A 13,355-nucleotide genomic window follows, 5' to 3' on the forward strand; every position below is an offset into this window, starting at 1 on the left:
GGCGACACCTATAATACACCCTTCAGGTATTATATGTTATGACGATTTCCTAGAATAAATCGAAGCGGTATTTTTGAATCAGAAATATAATTTTTCTTAACCTGCATCAAGAAATAATATTTTTGGTTGATGAAAACCAAGGTTATTAAAACAACGATAACTATCATTGCATTCTTTATTACTATAAATCTTTCCAACCTAAACAGCATTGAATAAAAAGCATTTAATAGTAAATTCCAGTCTCCTCCTTGATCCATTCCAGGTACTTGGTCACACGAGTGAATCCAGCAGGTCCTCCCACCTGGCAACCGTAATCGGAAACAAAGGAGGTGACTCCAATCAGCTTGTTTCCATCCAAACTGACCAGGGGACCACCAGAATCACCCTGGCACGTGGCCTTTCCGTTGGGAGTCTCCACACAGATTGTGTTCTCAGAAGCAGTTTCGGTTCCATAATAAGCCTGACACTCTGCCACAGAAATGACTCGCAAGTCCACAACCCGGAGATCCTCGACCACATTGCTGCCATCGTAAATGGCGCCCCAACCAGCGGCCTGGGCCCAGGAGTTATCATACGAGTTGTAACGGTCGTCCAGGCTGGGAAGCTCGATCTTGTTAATCAGGCTATAGAAATCGACGTGAGGGGTGCGGATCAAAGATATATCCTGATCAAGACCACGATAGTCGGGATACATGATAAAGTTCTCCCGGCCGACGGTGTGTCTTAGAGAAGGCTGGTTGTAGTTGGTGGCTCCGTAGTACAGGATAGCCTCATTTGCCCTGAAAAGCAGGAAATAAATTATTACCTACAATTTTTTTAGATTTTATGATTATCTCTTCTTACTCAGCAGTACAATGGGCGGCAGTAAGGATCCAGCTGTGACCAATAATGGACCCACCACACCACCACCAGTTTCCATTGGCATTCAAACTAACGCCCACAATATAGGGAACCTGTCCTTCAGACGCCTGATTTCCATTGGTGATTCGACCCTGGATGCTTCGATGCTGAATTGGAAGATCCTTAGGATGGACAACCGTGTGGGGAATAGAGGATGCGCTGCAGACCGCCACTAGGGCTAGCACGAGAAGTGTACGTCCCAACATTTTCAAAGACTGAAAATGGTCTCTTAGTGGTCGTTAGGTTATATACCTCAAGCGGATTCATTATCAATGCAAATCTAAGAAACCAAATCTTATCAAGCATGTGGGGGAAAATTCTTTTGATTAAATGAAGTGTTATTTATATTAGCTTCTAGTGGTCAAGATATATACTCTACCAAATAGTACGTTAAGTTTCTAAGTTAAGTTGTTAAAATCGAAAAACGCAGTGACTATAAATAAGGATCACATTCCGGTTAAAACCTTCATCTTTACACCATTTTTGGTTGACTATTCCTTGACTTAATAAATATTAGTATCATAGGTACATTGATTGAATATATTTGAAAGAGTACATAAGATTCGGCTCTTCCCAAAGCAATTGTTTCTTACTTGTTAACTAACAAGAATCTATGAGTATAAAAATTTGTTTAGATTTAGTATCATTATGGAAAACACTCCAAGGGAGTAATCAAATCTTTTAATTAATAAATCAAATGGTTATCATCATGATTACAAATCCAATCGCAAATATAAGGGCCACCCACTCGAACATCTATACCCATATATATATATATACACCCATATAACATCTTTAAGAAGCATTGCTAATCAATGCTCCAATAGTTATATTTTAGCCACACACTGAACTTTGTGCTATAAACATTTGAATCCTTTTAACGTAATGCTTTATATTTATTGTTTTTGTGGTGAATATTTTTAAAATTTTAGTAAGAAATATCGGTCTCTTCCTTGATCCACTCCAAGTAGTTAGTGACACGAGTGAAACCAGCCGGGGCTCCAACTTGGCAGCCATAAATGGATCCAAACGAAGTCACTCCGATCAGCTTGTTGCCATCTTGGGAAACCAGGGGACCACCAGAATCGCCTTGGCAAGTAGACTTGCCGTCAGGAGCGGCCACGCAAATGACATTGTCCGTTGCGGTAATGGTTCCATAGTAAGCCTGGCACTCGGAAACGGAAATCACCCTAAGGTCCACAACCCGGAGATCCTCAACCACGTTGCTGCCATCGTAAATGGCGCCCCAACCCGCGGCTTGGGCCCAGGAATTCTCAAAGGAGTTGTACCGGTCGTCTAGACTTGTCAGCTCGATCTTGTTAATCAGACTGTAGAAGTCCACATGAGGGGTTCTGATCAGGGAGATATCATGATCACCTCCACGGTATTCAGGATACGTTATGAAGTTCTCCCTTCCGACAGTATGCCTCAAGGAGGGCTGGTTGTAGTTGGTGGCTCCGTAGTACAGAATAGCTTCGTTGGCTCTGTGAAGATTTTACCTTAAAATAATAAATAAACAATTAATTAATATAAATTTCTTACTCGACAGTACAATGGGCAGCAGTCAAGATCCAAGTGTGGCCAATGATGGAGCCACCGCACCACCACCAGTTGCCATTGGCATTTAGGCTGACTCCAACAATATAGGGCACCTGACCCTCTGTCGCCTCATTCCCATTGGTGATACGACCCTGGATACTCCTATGCTGGATCGGTAGATCCTTAGGGTGGACCGTGGTATGAGGAATGGAGGATGCGCTGCAGACCGCCACCAGGGCAAAAACCAGAAGTTTGCGACCCAACATTTTTAAAGACTGAAAGTGCTCCCTGTTAGTCGCTTTATTATATACGTACTTTTATCATTATCGATGCAAATCTAAATAAAATCTTATCAAACACTTTTGAAGTTTTTAAATTTATATTAGCAATTTCTTTTTATTGAGTATATTTTTGACTACTCACGATATAGGTCCTTTTTTAAAACAAACAAGTCACAACAAAGCTTTACATTTTTATATATCGATAGGTGCTTAATAGTAAATACCTGTCTCTTCTTTAATCCATTCCAGGTAATTGGTCACCCGAGTGAAACCAGCAGGACCTCCTGCTTGGCAACCAAAACTGGAAACAAAAGAGGTAACACCGATGAGTTTTCCAGTCTCCTCCGAAACTAGGGGACCTCCTGAGTCGCCGTGGCATGTGGATTTTCCTTCTGGAGTCTCCACACACAGAATGTTATCCGTGGCGATGGAACTGCCATAGTAAGCCTGACATTCGGACACGGAAATCACCTTCAACTCCACAACTCGCAGATCCTCGACTACATTGCTACCATCGTAAATGGCTCCCCATCCCGAGGCCTGGGCCATGGAGTTGGCGAAGGAGTTGTAGCGATCATCCATGCTAGGGAGTTCTATCTCGCTGATCAAACTGTAGAAATCCACATGAAGAGTGCGAATTAGAGAGATATCATGGTCCCCTCCACGGTATTCGGGATGTACAATTAAGTTTTCCCTGCCAACAGTATGACGCAGAGACGGCTGGTTAAAGTTTGTAGATCCATAGTAGAGGATGGCTTCGTTGGCACTGAAAATAAGTTAAATCACTACTAATTAATCCTCTTATTATTTAATGGTTTATTCGTACTCGACAGTGCAGTGGGCGGCTGTAAGGATCCAAGTATTTCCAATTATGGAGCCTCCACACCACCACCAGTTTCCATTGGCATTTAAGCTCACTCCCACAATGTAGGGCACCTGACCCTCAGTCGCTGCATTTCCATTGGTGATGCGACCTTGAAATTTTCCGTGCTGAATTGGGAGATCCTTCGGATGGACAGTCGTCTGGGGCAGAGAAGAGGCACAGCTAAGGCCCACTATAGAAAGAAGGAATAGTAGTCGTCCCGCCATTTTCGTAGACTAGAAATGCCCCCACGGAGCTGGGAGCATTTTATATGCCTTTATCATTAATCAATGAAAATCTTATCATGATTGTCCCAATAAACAACTATGATTTATGTTCTTCCATTCTGTTTTGAATGGCTGATAAGCTGAGTACACACATTTATTGATGAATGAAATGGTTTGTTTAAAAATAAATTTCTTTTATAAGATTTTAGTTTATCAAGAAAGTAGTAGACGATGAGTATGCATGTATTTATAACACTAGAAGGTGAAAATTCTCCTTTAAACCTAGTTAAATTGTTAACACACATAATCGAGGGTCATGTGATATCCTTGAAGAAGTCGAGGAGCACTGAGTGAGAAAGAAAAGAAAATACGATTATGGCAATCAAAAGAGGAGCCCACTTTGGTGACAATGCAAGTACATGTATGTACAAATAGTGCAATGCAGTTCCTCTTAAAGTGTGGAAAATGCCTGAAATCGGATACTGCTTCTAAGAGAAAGCCACAAACGAAGTGAGTGGGCAACCCGGCTCATTAGGAATCAACTGGGAATGTGATATTTTTACATTTCTGTGCTTCCACTTGACCGTAGCACTGTAGCTTCCCTTTCAACCATACTTCCCGGCCAGCAAAATAGGTACACTAAGGAAAACAATGGTCCATCGTCTAAATTATAGAAAAATAGGATAACAAAGTTTTCTCTCGGTTTATAGGGAAACTCACCACAGCTAGGAGAGCTATTAAAGCCGAACCACAACGAGGCGTGAGTCAGTGCGCGACTCGGCGTCCTGGCATTCAGATCCTTTGCTACAAGGATAACGTGCGTGAACTCAATTACAAAACCGAGCTGGCCGCAATACAATTAAAAGTTTTGCGCGCGTCATTTTCAGTCCATCCCACACATATATACAAAACAGGATTCCTACAGGAAGTTCAAAACCACCAAGTGCACCCATTAATTGATTTAATTAATTTCTCGAAGTACAAATAAGTGAGTGGAATTTTACAGTTTTAAAGGAGGAGCGCTGTGTTTGCTCTTCTCAAAAAAGGACACTAACCAAAACAAACTAATTCCGCGGTTCCCGATTACTTGGCTAATAAGGTGGGGCTATTAAGTCATGGTCAAAGACACGAATCTTGTTGCACATGGTTTTATGTGGGATGTGTCATCACAGTGAGAAAAAGAATTAAAGAAAAACTATTTCTGTAGATAAGAATTTTAAAATTGAACAATTTGTGAAGTGAATATAAAAATTGCTTACAAATTTTTGAAATTAAATGTTCACTTTTTTGAAATGATGTCTTTGTTATGAATGGTTTGCATTTTATTCGCTAATGGGGCTACCTTGGTTACCAACTTTTCTATGCACAGTTCATAATTTATGTACACCTTTCAAAATAAATAATGTAATTATTTCAGTTACACCACAGAAACCGCAGTACAATTCCGGAAACAAAATGTTCCGACCCAGCCACGGTATAAACATCCGGTTGCCTAAAACTAATTAGGCCAACTATTCAGGTTACGTTTGGTAGCTACTCCCCCAAAAAGGCTCAACAGGATGCATCAAGTACTTAGCTACGAGACGGCAGTGCGGGCCAATAGCTCCCGCGAATTCCGCGAATATGTCTCCAAGCGCACTTGTACCTCTTTGGTGCTAACGATGGCATTTTTCATGCTAATAACAGGTGTGTCAAACTGAAAGGATACCCCCAAAACACATTTACTTAATGTGTTTAATGAGTTGCACTTGTTTTTTCACACAAAAAATTGCAGGATACCTGTTGGGAAATTTCGTGGCCGAACGGAAGTACCACATACGTCAAATGTCAAAGGGAATAGTTAAAATCCCGGATAACGAAAGGTCCATACAGCTAAATAGTGAGGAATATGTCAGCCTGCAGGAGCTGCAAACATACCGGAATTCCAAGAGCAAGTTGCTGGTGGCCGCCAAATTCCTCGATAAGTTGCAGCAGCAGGACGAGAGTGAGAGGTACCTGGCCACCTCTCTGAATACGGAAATTTTCAACAAGTACATATCCTGCACTCAGGATATTCCGCCCAACACGAATATAGCTGCTAGTCAGTTTATCGAACAACTTATTGATAATACGGTGGCCAGGCAGCGGCACTGCATGGAGATTATCCAGGTGGTGATTAATAATCACCTGGCCAATAGTCAGTTGTAAGCTAGAGCAAAGCTGGCGTGAATCTTCTGGAGCTGGATCAGTGGGCCAATGCGACAGGATATGCCATTATATTGACATTATCTACATATTAATATGCTTATAGGTGTGCTCAACAAGAGTGTGTGTGTGTTCCCGGATAATTTGAAACCAAAGTTTTGTATATCATTTTGAAAGTATTTACCATAACAAAAATTTTTTATATGTGTATACATTTAAAGTAAATTAAACTTGTATCAAGGTGTTAAATAAAAAGTGTTTAATATTTATTTTTTGAAATTACAATTAAGTTTGGGATGAATCGTTTGAATTAAAGGTAAATTAAAGGTTTTTTGAGATATAATTAAGGTATATTATTATTCATAGTCGTAAAGTTGTATTCACGGTACAAATCGTTTATTTCTTTTATGGGCAAAAAGTGCCCCCTGCTGTTGAAGACCCATTGATGCAAAGGAATGACATAATCTCCGGAAAACAGCAGATATAAATACTTGAGAGTTGCTCCCAGAAAGAAACTCCTTTGCACATCATCGGTTTCCGTAGAGGAGTCGTAGACATTCATAATGCCATTGTAACCTCCGGGTGCTCGGCAATATTTCTCCAATGCTCCAACTAACTCAAGCCCCCAAGTTCGATACTTGTCATCGCGGGTGAGCCGGTAAAGTAACATGTAACTCTCTGCCACTTCAGGTCTTAGATTATAATAGTTCAACTGATGAGATACTATATCCTTTTTAGCATCCTCCGAAAATCCAATTACTTCCGGCCCGATGTGGGTGGGTGTCGCCGTAAAACTTTTATAGCAGGATTCTACAATGCCAATTCCAATCAGCATATATTTTTCCCAGAATTTCATTAAAGTTTCTATAGCGCCTTGGACAAAAAGAGCCCCAGAAAAGCAAGCCATCTGAGTCATTCGATGGGTATGGTTTCCGCTTTGTACCTCAGATACGTATGTTACTTCATCCGGAGTTATTACAACCATATTTTGCACTACAGCCAGCATAGCGTCTTGAAACATTGCCAAGGTTTTAGCATCGCATCTGGCCGATTGTATCCAGGACTTGAGCAGATAGTCGTAATATCGATGCATTGAAAAATCGGATCTTCCCCATTGCCTAGTTTTAATATCAATTGAATTCGGATACAGACCATTTGTTTTTGTTAAATTCGACAGCGTGATCCGAATACCCTCCACTCGATCTTTGTAAATAGATGAACCAGTAATTTCGCTAAGATAAAAGAACTCCAGGTGCAGTGCTCCATACTCGGAAAGTAGGGCCCAGTTGTCCAGGTATCTATTTAGTGTACTACCTTCTTTGGGCACCACTCGACGCCAGGGGATTCCAGTGGGAGTGTCGAAGGCTGGCAGTATTTTGTTTGCAATATAAATTGCCTTGTTCTTGTAAAGATCATCTCCAGTGAGGGAATATAGTGTTAGCATGGGTGCCAGCAATCTGGAGGTTAATTCATAAACCGACAGCGAATCATCCACTCGATCCAAAGTAAATTTCTGATCGATCCAATCCCGAGAACGATTCAGTTCTTTGTGAAGCCCCATTATGTGCAACGTGTCCATACTTTCTATGATTGTTGCTCCGAGCCGATGGGCGCCGAAATCGCCTCCAAGATAGGGGCGTCCCGAGATTGGACGTAACTCATTGGCGCCCCAAGTAAGTCGAGCGTAATTGTGCCAGGCATGCAGCATCATACTCTTGATCCTCTTTCGCGTTACAGCAGGATTTTCATCTCTGATATCGTCTTGATTTGGTAGATTCATTCTTTCCTTTTTAAAGTCTTTCCTCCACCAAAGGAAAACGTATATTATTATAAAAATAAACAAACAAACACTTGCAATAAATCTGATTTTAGTGGCCATGTTGGATGTATGCCATCTATATTGAACGCGTCGGACATATAAACGAAAATAATTCATTCCGGAGTTAGCTTTCGCTTACAGGTGAAGCCGGCAAATGTCACATATTCCTAATAAAAGTTGACCAAACTGCACTTTTAGTAGGTGGACACTTGAATAAACATTTGAGTATCTTTTTATGCCCTGCAGCAAGGTATGTATCTTTTACTGGATATATTGGATGCACAAACTAGTAAAGAAAAATTGTAAAAACCTTAAGTTCAGACGATAGAAACTCATACATTAATAATATTTTAATAAAATAAGTTTTATATTTTTAATACAATTTTTTAATCTACTGTGTAGATATTATATTGCGCATTTGACGAATAGCCGTAACCAGACGAGGTTCACATCCGCTGCTGAGGGTCAGGTATTGATCCGGAGCTGCCTTCAGGAGTGTAAGAATTTGGCTTAGTTGTAGGTTGATGGATAAGCCAAGTTCTTCCAGTACATTCGACAAATATTCAATGTCTACGCTCAGTTGAGTAGCCGCCGAAGGTGGCAGCGATTTAATTTGGAGAATCTGCGTCTGGTATAAAACACAGCACTGCTCGACAACTAAAGACAGTAGAACATCAGCACAAGGAATGGCTTGCGTATACTTAATGTTGCAGACTTCCAATGCCTGTTTTAGTAAGGGCGAAGGTGACAAAAGCAATGGCTCCAAATGCTGCGGCAATGTTAGCAAATATTGACCTATTTGGGTGATGCTTTCCTGCGGAGCAAAACTAAAGGATGGCATATCAATGCCGGACGCTAAATGATCTTCCAATGGTGGTCGAATATGGGCCAAGTGCGTCTCAATGGGCTGCAGTAAAATATTCAAAGTTATATCGTGGGTATCAGTAAAATGTCCCTTAAGTGTTGCGTAAATTTGTGGAAAGATTCCAAGGCTGTCTGTAGTTTCGGACTTCTTTTGCTGATAGTCAGCGATGCTGTTTATGAGCTGAGTGCGAGCTGTGTGATCGCAGGTCTGAAATATAGTTATGGGACCCCGGTTTGAGGGCTTAGAAAGCTTGGTCGACAAATTGGCCATTCGGGTATGAAGCTCCTGCTCGAATTGGTGCAGCTGAACCTGAAAGTCAGCTAGACATTGCAACTGGGACATGGTGTACTGCAGCAGGGACCAGTTTTCGCTCTGCGCCGCATAGCTGGTGGATCCCAAACTGAGACCAATTTGCCGTTGAATACGTCCAAAGCTCTCCAGTTGTCTTTTGAATATACCATTCAAAAGCGTAATCAGTTTGCAAAGAGCCAAATCACTAGTAATCGACGAACATCGTTCGCAGGCCTCTTTAAGCCACTCGTAAAGTTTTCTTGTGCTTTCCTCTAGGTGACGCACTCCATCACTGGGCGTTGCTTGATTGGAAGATAGTCGATCCACCTGCGTTGACAGCTGGGTCTCTTCCAAACGCGGATACTGCTGAATAAATTTATGGAAATACTCAAAGACAGCCTCTCCCAGCAAGCGATGAAGTTCTTCAGACAATTTGATGTGCGATTGCTCAAGTAGAGAGTTCAAATGCAGAACGAAACTGTGATTAACCTGAGAAAACTGAGTAAGCATCTCAAGCCTCTCATTCGAAGTCTTCAAAAGCTGCAAAATATGTGCATCTCGCGTAGGTTGCAAGGCAGGCAGCAGTTCGGCAATCACCATAAAAGGCTGTGTGCAATCCTCACCGAAAAGATTCGAGCACCACTTGACTTGGCGTTGACAGTGCTCCAACAGTTGATCGTAGTACAAGGTGAGAAATTGCTGCTGCTGGGGCTGAGTTTCCGTGCCCTGAAGTTCGAGAGTTTGCTTCCATTGCTGCTGCCAAAAGTTCTTCTGTACAGCTCGATAGTATTGCTGCAACTGCGGCAGGCGCTGAATGCTGGTAAATATCTGAACAAAATGCTGAGCCTGCTCCAGGTTACCTTCAGCAAAACATTGGACTACGCTTGGTGATGCTAGAGCCTCTAAACGGTTCTTGAAGTCTTCAACCTGGGTGACGCGCTCAGCATGTCCTGCCAGTTGTTCTTGGGCAAATAATGACTTCTGCAAAGCTATCAACTTCTCGCAAACACCCTGAAAGTACAACAAATTACATACGATAACCGGGAATAACTATCGTTTTATATTACCTTCAAATCATTGCGTTCGAAGCCGTCTTCTAGTTCCGCCAGTAGGTTTCCCCAGCCATCAGATTCCTGCAAGGACTCCTTGGCCACCTGCAGCCTCTGACTTTTGTTATTTAGGCGTTCTAACGTGGCCATGCATTCGCCAGTTTCATTCTGCACTGCTGCAACTTCCAGGCGCATGGCACTCATCTTATCCTGCAGCCGACGGACATCAGCGTGCAGTGCCGCAGATTCCTTCGCAATCCGTGGCATGCTAGCCACCACTTGTCGGCTGGACTCCTCCACGGCATTATTTACCTGGAAATCCATAAATGTAAATAGAGTATAAGAATGACTACACCAACTTACGTTGAAGATATACAGCTGCAACTTGGCCACGTAACTCCGGATGAACGACGCAGCAGCGTCGCTGTCGTCCCGTCCGTTCTCCTCCACAAACTTTTTGTAGTTGGCATTTATCCACTCCGCAGGACTAAAGTTTGGTCCTGAAAGAGCCGACACGTCCATGGTTTTGTTATTATCGTTTAATTTTATTGGGTGTTGCCACCTTTGTAAAATGAGTTGTAAAGTCTGGGGCGCTGGCGGTGTTGCCGGAATTTATCGAGTTTTACAACACGGACGCTTCTCAACACTGTTTTACTATTTCACGTATCTGAAAATATTTGTAAATATTTATATTTATTTGTATCTGGTTTGTAAAACATGTCACTTGGTAATGCCGATCCCTGGCAAGTAAAGAATTCAGGTAACAAGCAAGAAAGTGCAGGACCGGCAGATAACGGTGAAAAATTCGAGGATAACTTTTCCTCAAACGGCCCAGAGACCAACGCCAACGGAAAGAGCGAAGGACATGAACCATTGCCGGACTCCAGCGACTACTTAAAGCTGTTAGGTGGGATTCCATTAATCTACGATGTTCTCTGATGCAGTAATAATGTCTACCATTTCAGAAAGAAAATTGGCCAAAGTTCAAAAGGGTAATAAATTGCTCGACAGCCTGCGCGACAAGCGGCAGGATTGCATGCGCGGTCTCCTGGCTTCAGAGGGTGTACCAGTTTCCATATTCGAGCAGTTCCTTGAACTTGAAACACCAATTGAAAGTGGGCGGCTGCATCGGCACCTGCTGCCAATCCAGGCTGTAAACGTGGGCGAAACGGTTCACATTGTAGACCACGACGAGTTGCAGCAAAAAGAGGAGGATAATTTGGAACAGGATAAAAAGGCTCTAGAACTCTAACAAAATCACAATGGACTCCACTTTCGGCAATGTCTTCTTGTTTCTGACGGATCTCGCCTGGAAGAGCCGCCTCACCATCCCCGTCTTGGTCACCACAGCATTTCTTGTTATGGATATTCGCCTGCAAATCGAGATCAACATCCAGTCGGGACAATTTGTAGGCACATATTGATTGAATATTATTTCCTACCACTGACACTTTCTATATTTTTAGAACGCCAGCGATCTAGACGATGCTGATGAAGATCTTGATGACCATTTAGCTGGTCACGACCACGGATTCGACGATGATAGCGGTAGCGAAAGCTATATAGATGATCTCGATGAGTACAACAGCGAATACACCAACGACGACGGCAATGTTAGTGAGGCTTCCCACTACAGCCTAGATGTTTACGATCCATGGGGCTCCGACTGGGACGACAACGATGAAGTCGATGTCTATTCTCTAGAGATGCGGTACTAGGGCCATAAAGCACCATATAAATTTTAGGCGTAGATTTATTTTCTCTACATGTATATACTCAGTACTACCGAATACGAATACCCATTTATCCATTTCATGAAGTTGTAATTAAACACAAAAACAGTGTATGAGCTTGAGTTTATTTTCGATTTACATGTACAACTTGATCAATTCGTCGCTTACGGCTGAGGGTGTCAGTATTCCCAGATCGGTAAAGAGAAGAGTTATGTAGACGGGTGGCGTGTAGTCCACGAGGGGATGCACTTTGGACACGTCGTGCAGGTGTTTGCGGGAGTACTAAAATTACGAGGATTTATTAATAAACAAAGCTATACCTGGAAATGTACCCCAACTCACTTTATACTCATTGGGTAAATCCCGCTGGTTAAGGGGATATAATCTTGTGAACTTGAAGCTCTCGGCTAGTACGTAGAAAGGTTTCTTCATTTCACGAGCACATAAGCCCATGGTGTAGGATCCAATTCGGTTTATAATACCACCGCTCTCGACCACTGCTTCAGCTCCAACCATCACGAAATCGACCGATTCCATCACATAACCCGTGGCTGAGTCCAGAATCAGCGTGCAATCAATGCCAGCTGCGTGTAGTTCTCGGACCATTTCCTCCCTGATAAAGTGAAAAGGTTTATTTTAATATATGTAGTTTTCTTAATAAGTTAGTAAGGTTTTGAAAAAGGCATGCAGCTCTTAAGGTAAGTAAAAGGTTAAGTATAAAGACTTCAAACAAATAGTTACACTTACCCGGGATTGCCAGTCCCTCCTTGTGTAACGTAGACGTGAAAGGACTTTTTGTTTTGCGAGGCAGTGATAAGTGCTTTTAGGACAACTCTAGAGCGGGAGTGGGTCAATATACGGCAGCCGTCGCTGATGAACCTTTGAGCTTGCTGGGCAATCACCTGCCGGGAGTTTTGGAGCTTCGTTAGGAATATTTTCCCCCGGTTCAGCATAATCTGCCGACACTCCTCCATGTGCTTGTCATCCAAACTGAGAGTAATAAACCGGCAGAACAGCTCCCCAGCGGACACGATGGCAGCAATGGACAAATCCGTGTTTCGCATGGCGGCTACCGCATCCCTCATCGTTGTGTGTAAGATGTGAATGGTTCCAACTAACGGATATATGTATGGCTATAGGTTAAATCAACGGAAAAGAAGTCTATTTCTTGCTACATACACTGTTTCTTCTCCAAAATCATGAGCAGTGTCCTGATAGCTGCTATACCCGAAGACAGGTCCTTGTCCTCATCGAGGAGCTGTAAAAAGTACTTCACCACATCTGAAGACATAAACCAATATAATTCAATGGAATGGCTTAAAAATTGTATTTAATTTACCAAAATCATGGCTAGTTTCCTTTCTTTGCGGCATTTTGTCGAAATTGTGAAAATAACTTGCTGCACGTTAGACGTCAACAATCTGAACAGCTGATTTGTGGTTTTCCAAGAGCCTAGCTGCACGTACCGATTTTCCTCTATTCCGACCGTTGAAACGATTTAAAAACATTGTTGATTAGAAGCAAATTTTAATTTTAAAAACAGCAGTAAATTATTATTAATATATAAATTATAAAGAATCGGAAATTATCAAATTATATTTAAAA

At 42.1% G+C, this 13,355-nt stretch overlaps 9 protein-coding genes across 10 annotated transcripts; 3 read left to right on the forward strand and 6 right to left on the reverse strand.

Moving 5' to 3' along the window:
- Positions 1–161: 161 nt before the first annotated feature.
- Positions 162–1,136, reverse strand: LOC6499019 (serine protease 3). The gene is made up of 2 exons (XM_001955467.3): positions 844–1,136; positions 162–779 (listed from the first exon to the last, which is right to left on the reverse strand). Exons 1-2 carry the CDS (start codon positions 1,104–1,106, stop codon positions 224–226), a joined length of 819 nt encoding a protein of 272 aa, XP_001955503.1. The 5' UTR covers positions 1,107–1,136; the 3' UTR covers positions 162–223.
- Positions 1,137–1,695: 559 nt separating this feature from the next.
- LOC6499018 (serine protease 3) lies at positions 1,696–2,729 on the reverse strand. The gene is made up of 2 exons (XM_001955468.4): positions 2,443–2,729; positions 1,696–2,384 (listed from the first exon to the last, which is right to left on the reverse strand). Exons 1-2 carry the CDS (start codon positions 2,703–2,705, stop codon positions 1,829–1,831), a joined length of 819 nt encoding a protein of 272 aa, XP_001955504.1. The 5' UTR covers positions 2,706–2,729; the 3' UTR covers positions 1,696–1,828.
- Positions 2,730–2,831: 102 nt separating this feature from the next.
- On the reverse strand, positions 2,832–4,466 carry LOC6499017 (serine protease 3). The gene is made up of 2 exons (XM_001955469.4): positions 3,547–4,466; positions 2,832–3,486 (listed from the first exon to the last, which is right to left on the reverse strand). The coding sequence occupies exons 1-2, from the start codon at positions 3,807–3,809 to the stop codon at positions 2,931–2,933; spliced, it is 819 nt and encodes a 272-aa protein (XP_001955505.1). The 5' UTR covers positions 3,810–4,466; the 3' UTR covers positions 2,832–2,930.
- Positions 4,467–4,560: 94 nt separating this feature from the next.
- Positions 4,561–6,252, forward strand: LOC6501576. 2 transcript variants are annotated; one of them, XM_001955470.4, is made up of 3 exons: positions 4,561–4,908; positions 5,227–5,495; positions 5,584–6,252. In XM_001955470.4, exons 2-3 carry the CDS (start codon positions 5,369–5,371, stop codon positions 5,994–5,996), a joined length of 540 nt encoding a protein of 179 aa, XP_001955506.1. In that variant the 5' UTR covers positions 4,561–4,908; positions 5,227–5,368; the 3' UTR covers positions 5,997–6,252. The 2 variants fall into 2 exon arrangements, with proteins under 2 accessions (XP_001955506.1, XP_014767112.1); XM_014911626.3 differs by having other exon boundaries at positions 4,561–4,797.
- On the reverse strand, positions 6,230–8,148 carry LOC6499016 (mannosyl-oligosaccharide alpha-1,2-mannosidase IA). Its single transcript, XM_001955471.4, has one exon. It carries the CDS (start codon positions 7,927–7,929, stop codon positions 6,337–6,339), a length of 1,593 nt encoding a protein of 530 aa, XP_001955507.2. The 5' UTR covers positions 7,930–8,148; the 3' UTR covers positions 6,230–6,336.
- Positions 8,149–8,155: 7 nt separating this feature from the next.
- On the reverse strand, positions 8,156–10,615 carry LOC6499015 (conserved oligomeric Golgi complex subunit 7). The gene is made up of 3 exons (XM_001955472.3): positions 10,381–10,615; positions 10,036–10,329; positions 8,156–9,979 (listed from the first exon to the last, which is right to left on the reverse strand). Exons 1-3 carry the CDS (start codon positions 10,537–10,539, stop codon positions 8,204–8,206), a joined length of 2,229 nt encoding a protein of 742 aa, XP_001955508.1. The 5' UTR covers positions 10,540–10,615; the 3' UTR covers positions 8,156–8,203.
- Positions 10,616–10,626: 11 nt separating this feature from the next.
- On the forward strand, positions 10,627–11,269 carry LOC6501577. Its single transcript, XM_001955473.4, has 2 exons — positions 10,627–10,924; positions 10,983–11,269. Exons 1-2 carry the CDS (start codon positions 10,735–10,737, stop codon positions 11,267–11,269), a joined length of 477 nt encoding a protein of 158 aa, XP_001955509.1. The 5' UTR covers positions 10,627–10,734.
- Positions 11,270–11,279: 10 nt separating this feature from the next.
- Positions 11,280–11,863, forward strand: LOC6501578. Its single transcript, XM_001955474.4, has 2 exons — positions 11,280–11,426; positions 11,484–11,863. Exons 1-2 carry the CDS (start codon positions 11,280–11,282, stop codon positions 11,733–11,735), a joined length of 399 nt encoding a protein of 132 aa, XP_001955510.1. The 3' UTR covers positions 11,736–11,863.
- LOC6499014 (translation initiation factor eIF-2B subunit alpha) lies at positions 11,862–13,347 on the reverse strand. Its single transcript, XM_001955475.4, has 5 exons — positions 13,090–13,347; positions 12,930–13,031; positions 12,498–12,864; positions 12,093–12,363; positions 11,862–12,032 (listed from the first exon to the last, which is right to left on the reverse strand). The coding sequence occupies exons 1-5, from the start codon at positions 13,121–13,123 to the stop codon at positions 11,886–11,888; spliced, it is 921 nt and encodes a 306-aa protein (XP_001955511.1). The 5' UTR covers positions 13,124–13,347; the 3' UTR covers positions 11,862–11,885.
- Positions 13,348–13,355: the final 8 nt, after the last annotated feature.

The sequence above is a fragment of the Drosophila ananassae genome, chromosome 2L (genome assembly GCF_017639315.1).
Source record: "Drosophila ananassae strain 14024-0371.13 chromosome 2L, ASM1763931v2, whole genome shotgun sequence".
In the NCBI taxonomy this organism is placed as follows: domain Eukaryota; kingdom Metazoa; phylum Arthropoda; class Insecta; order Diptera; family Drosophilidae; genus Drosophila; species Drosophila ananassae.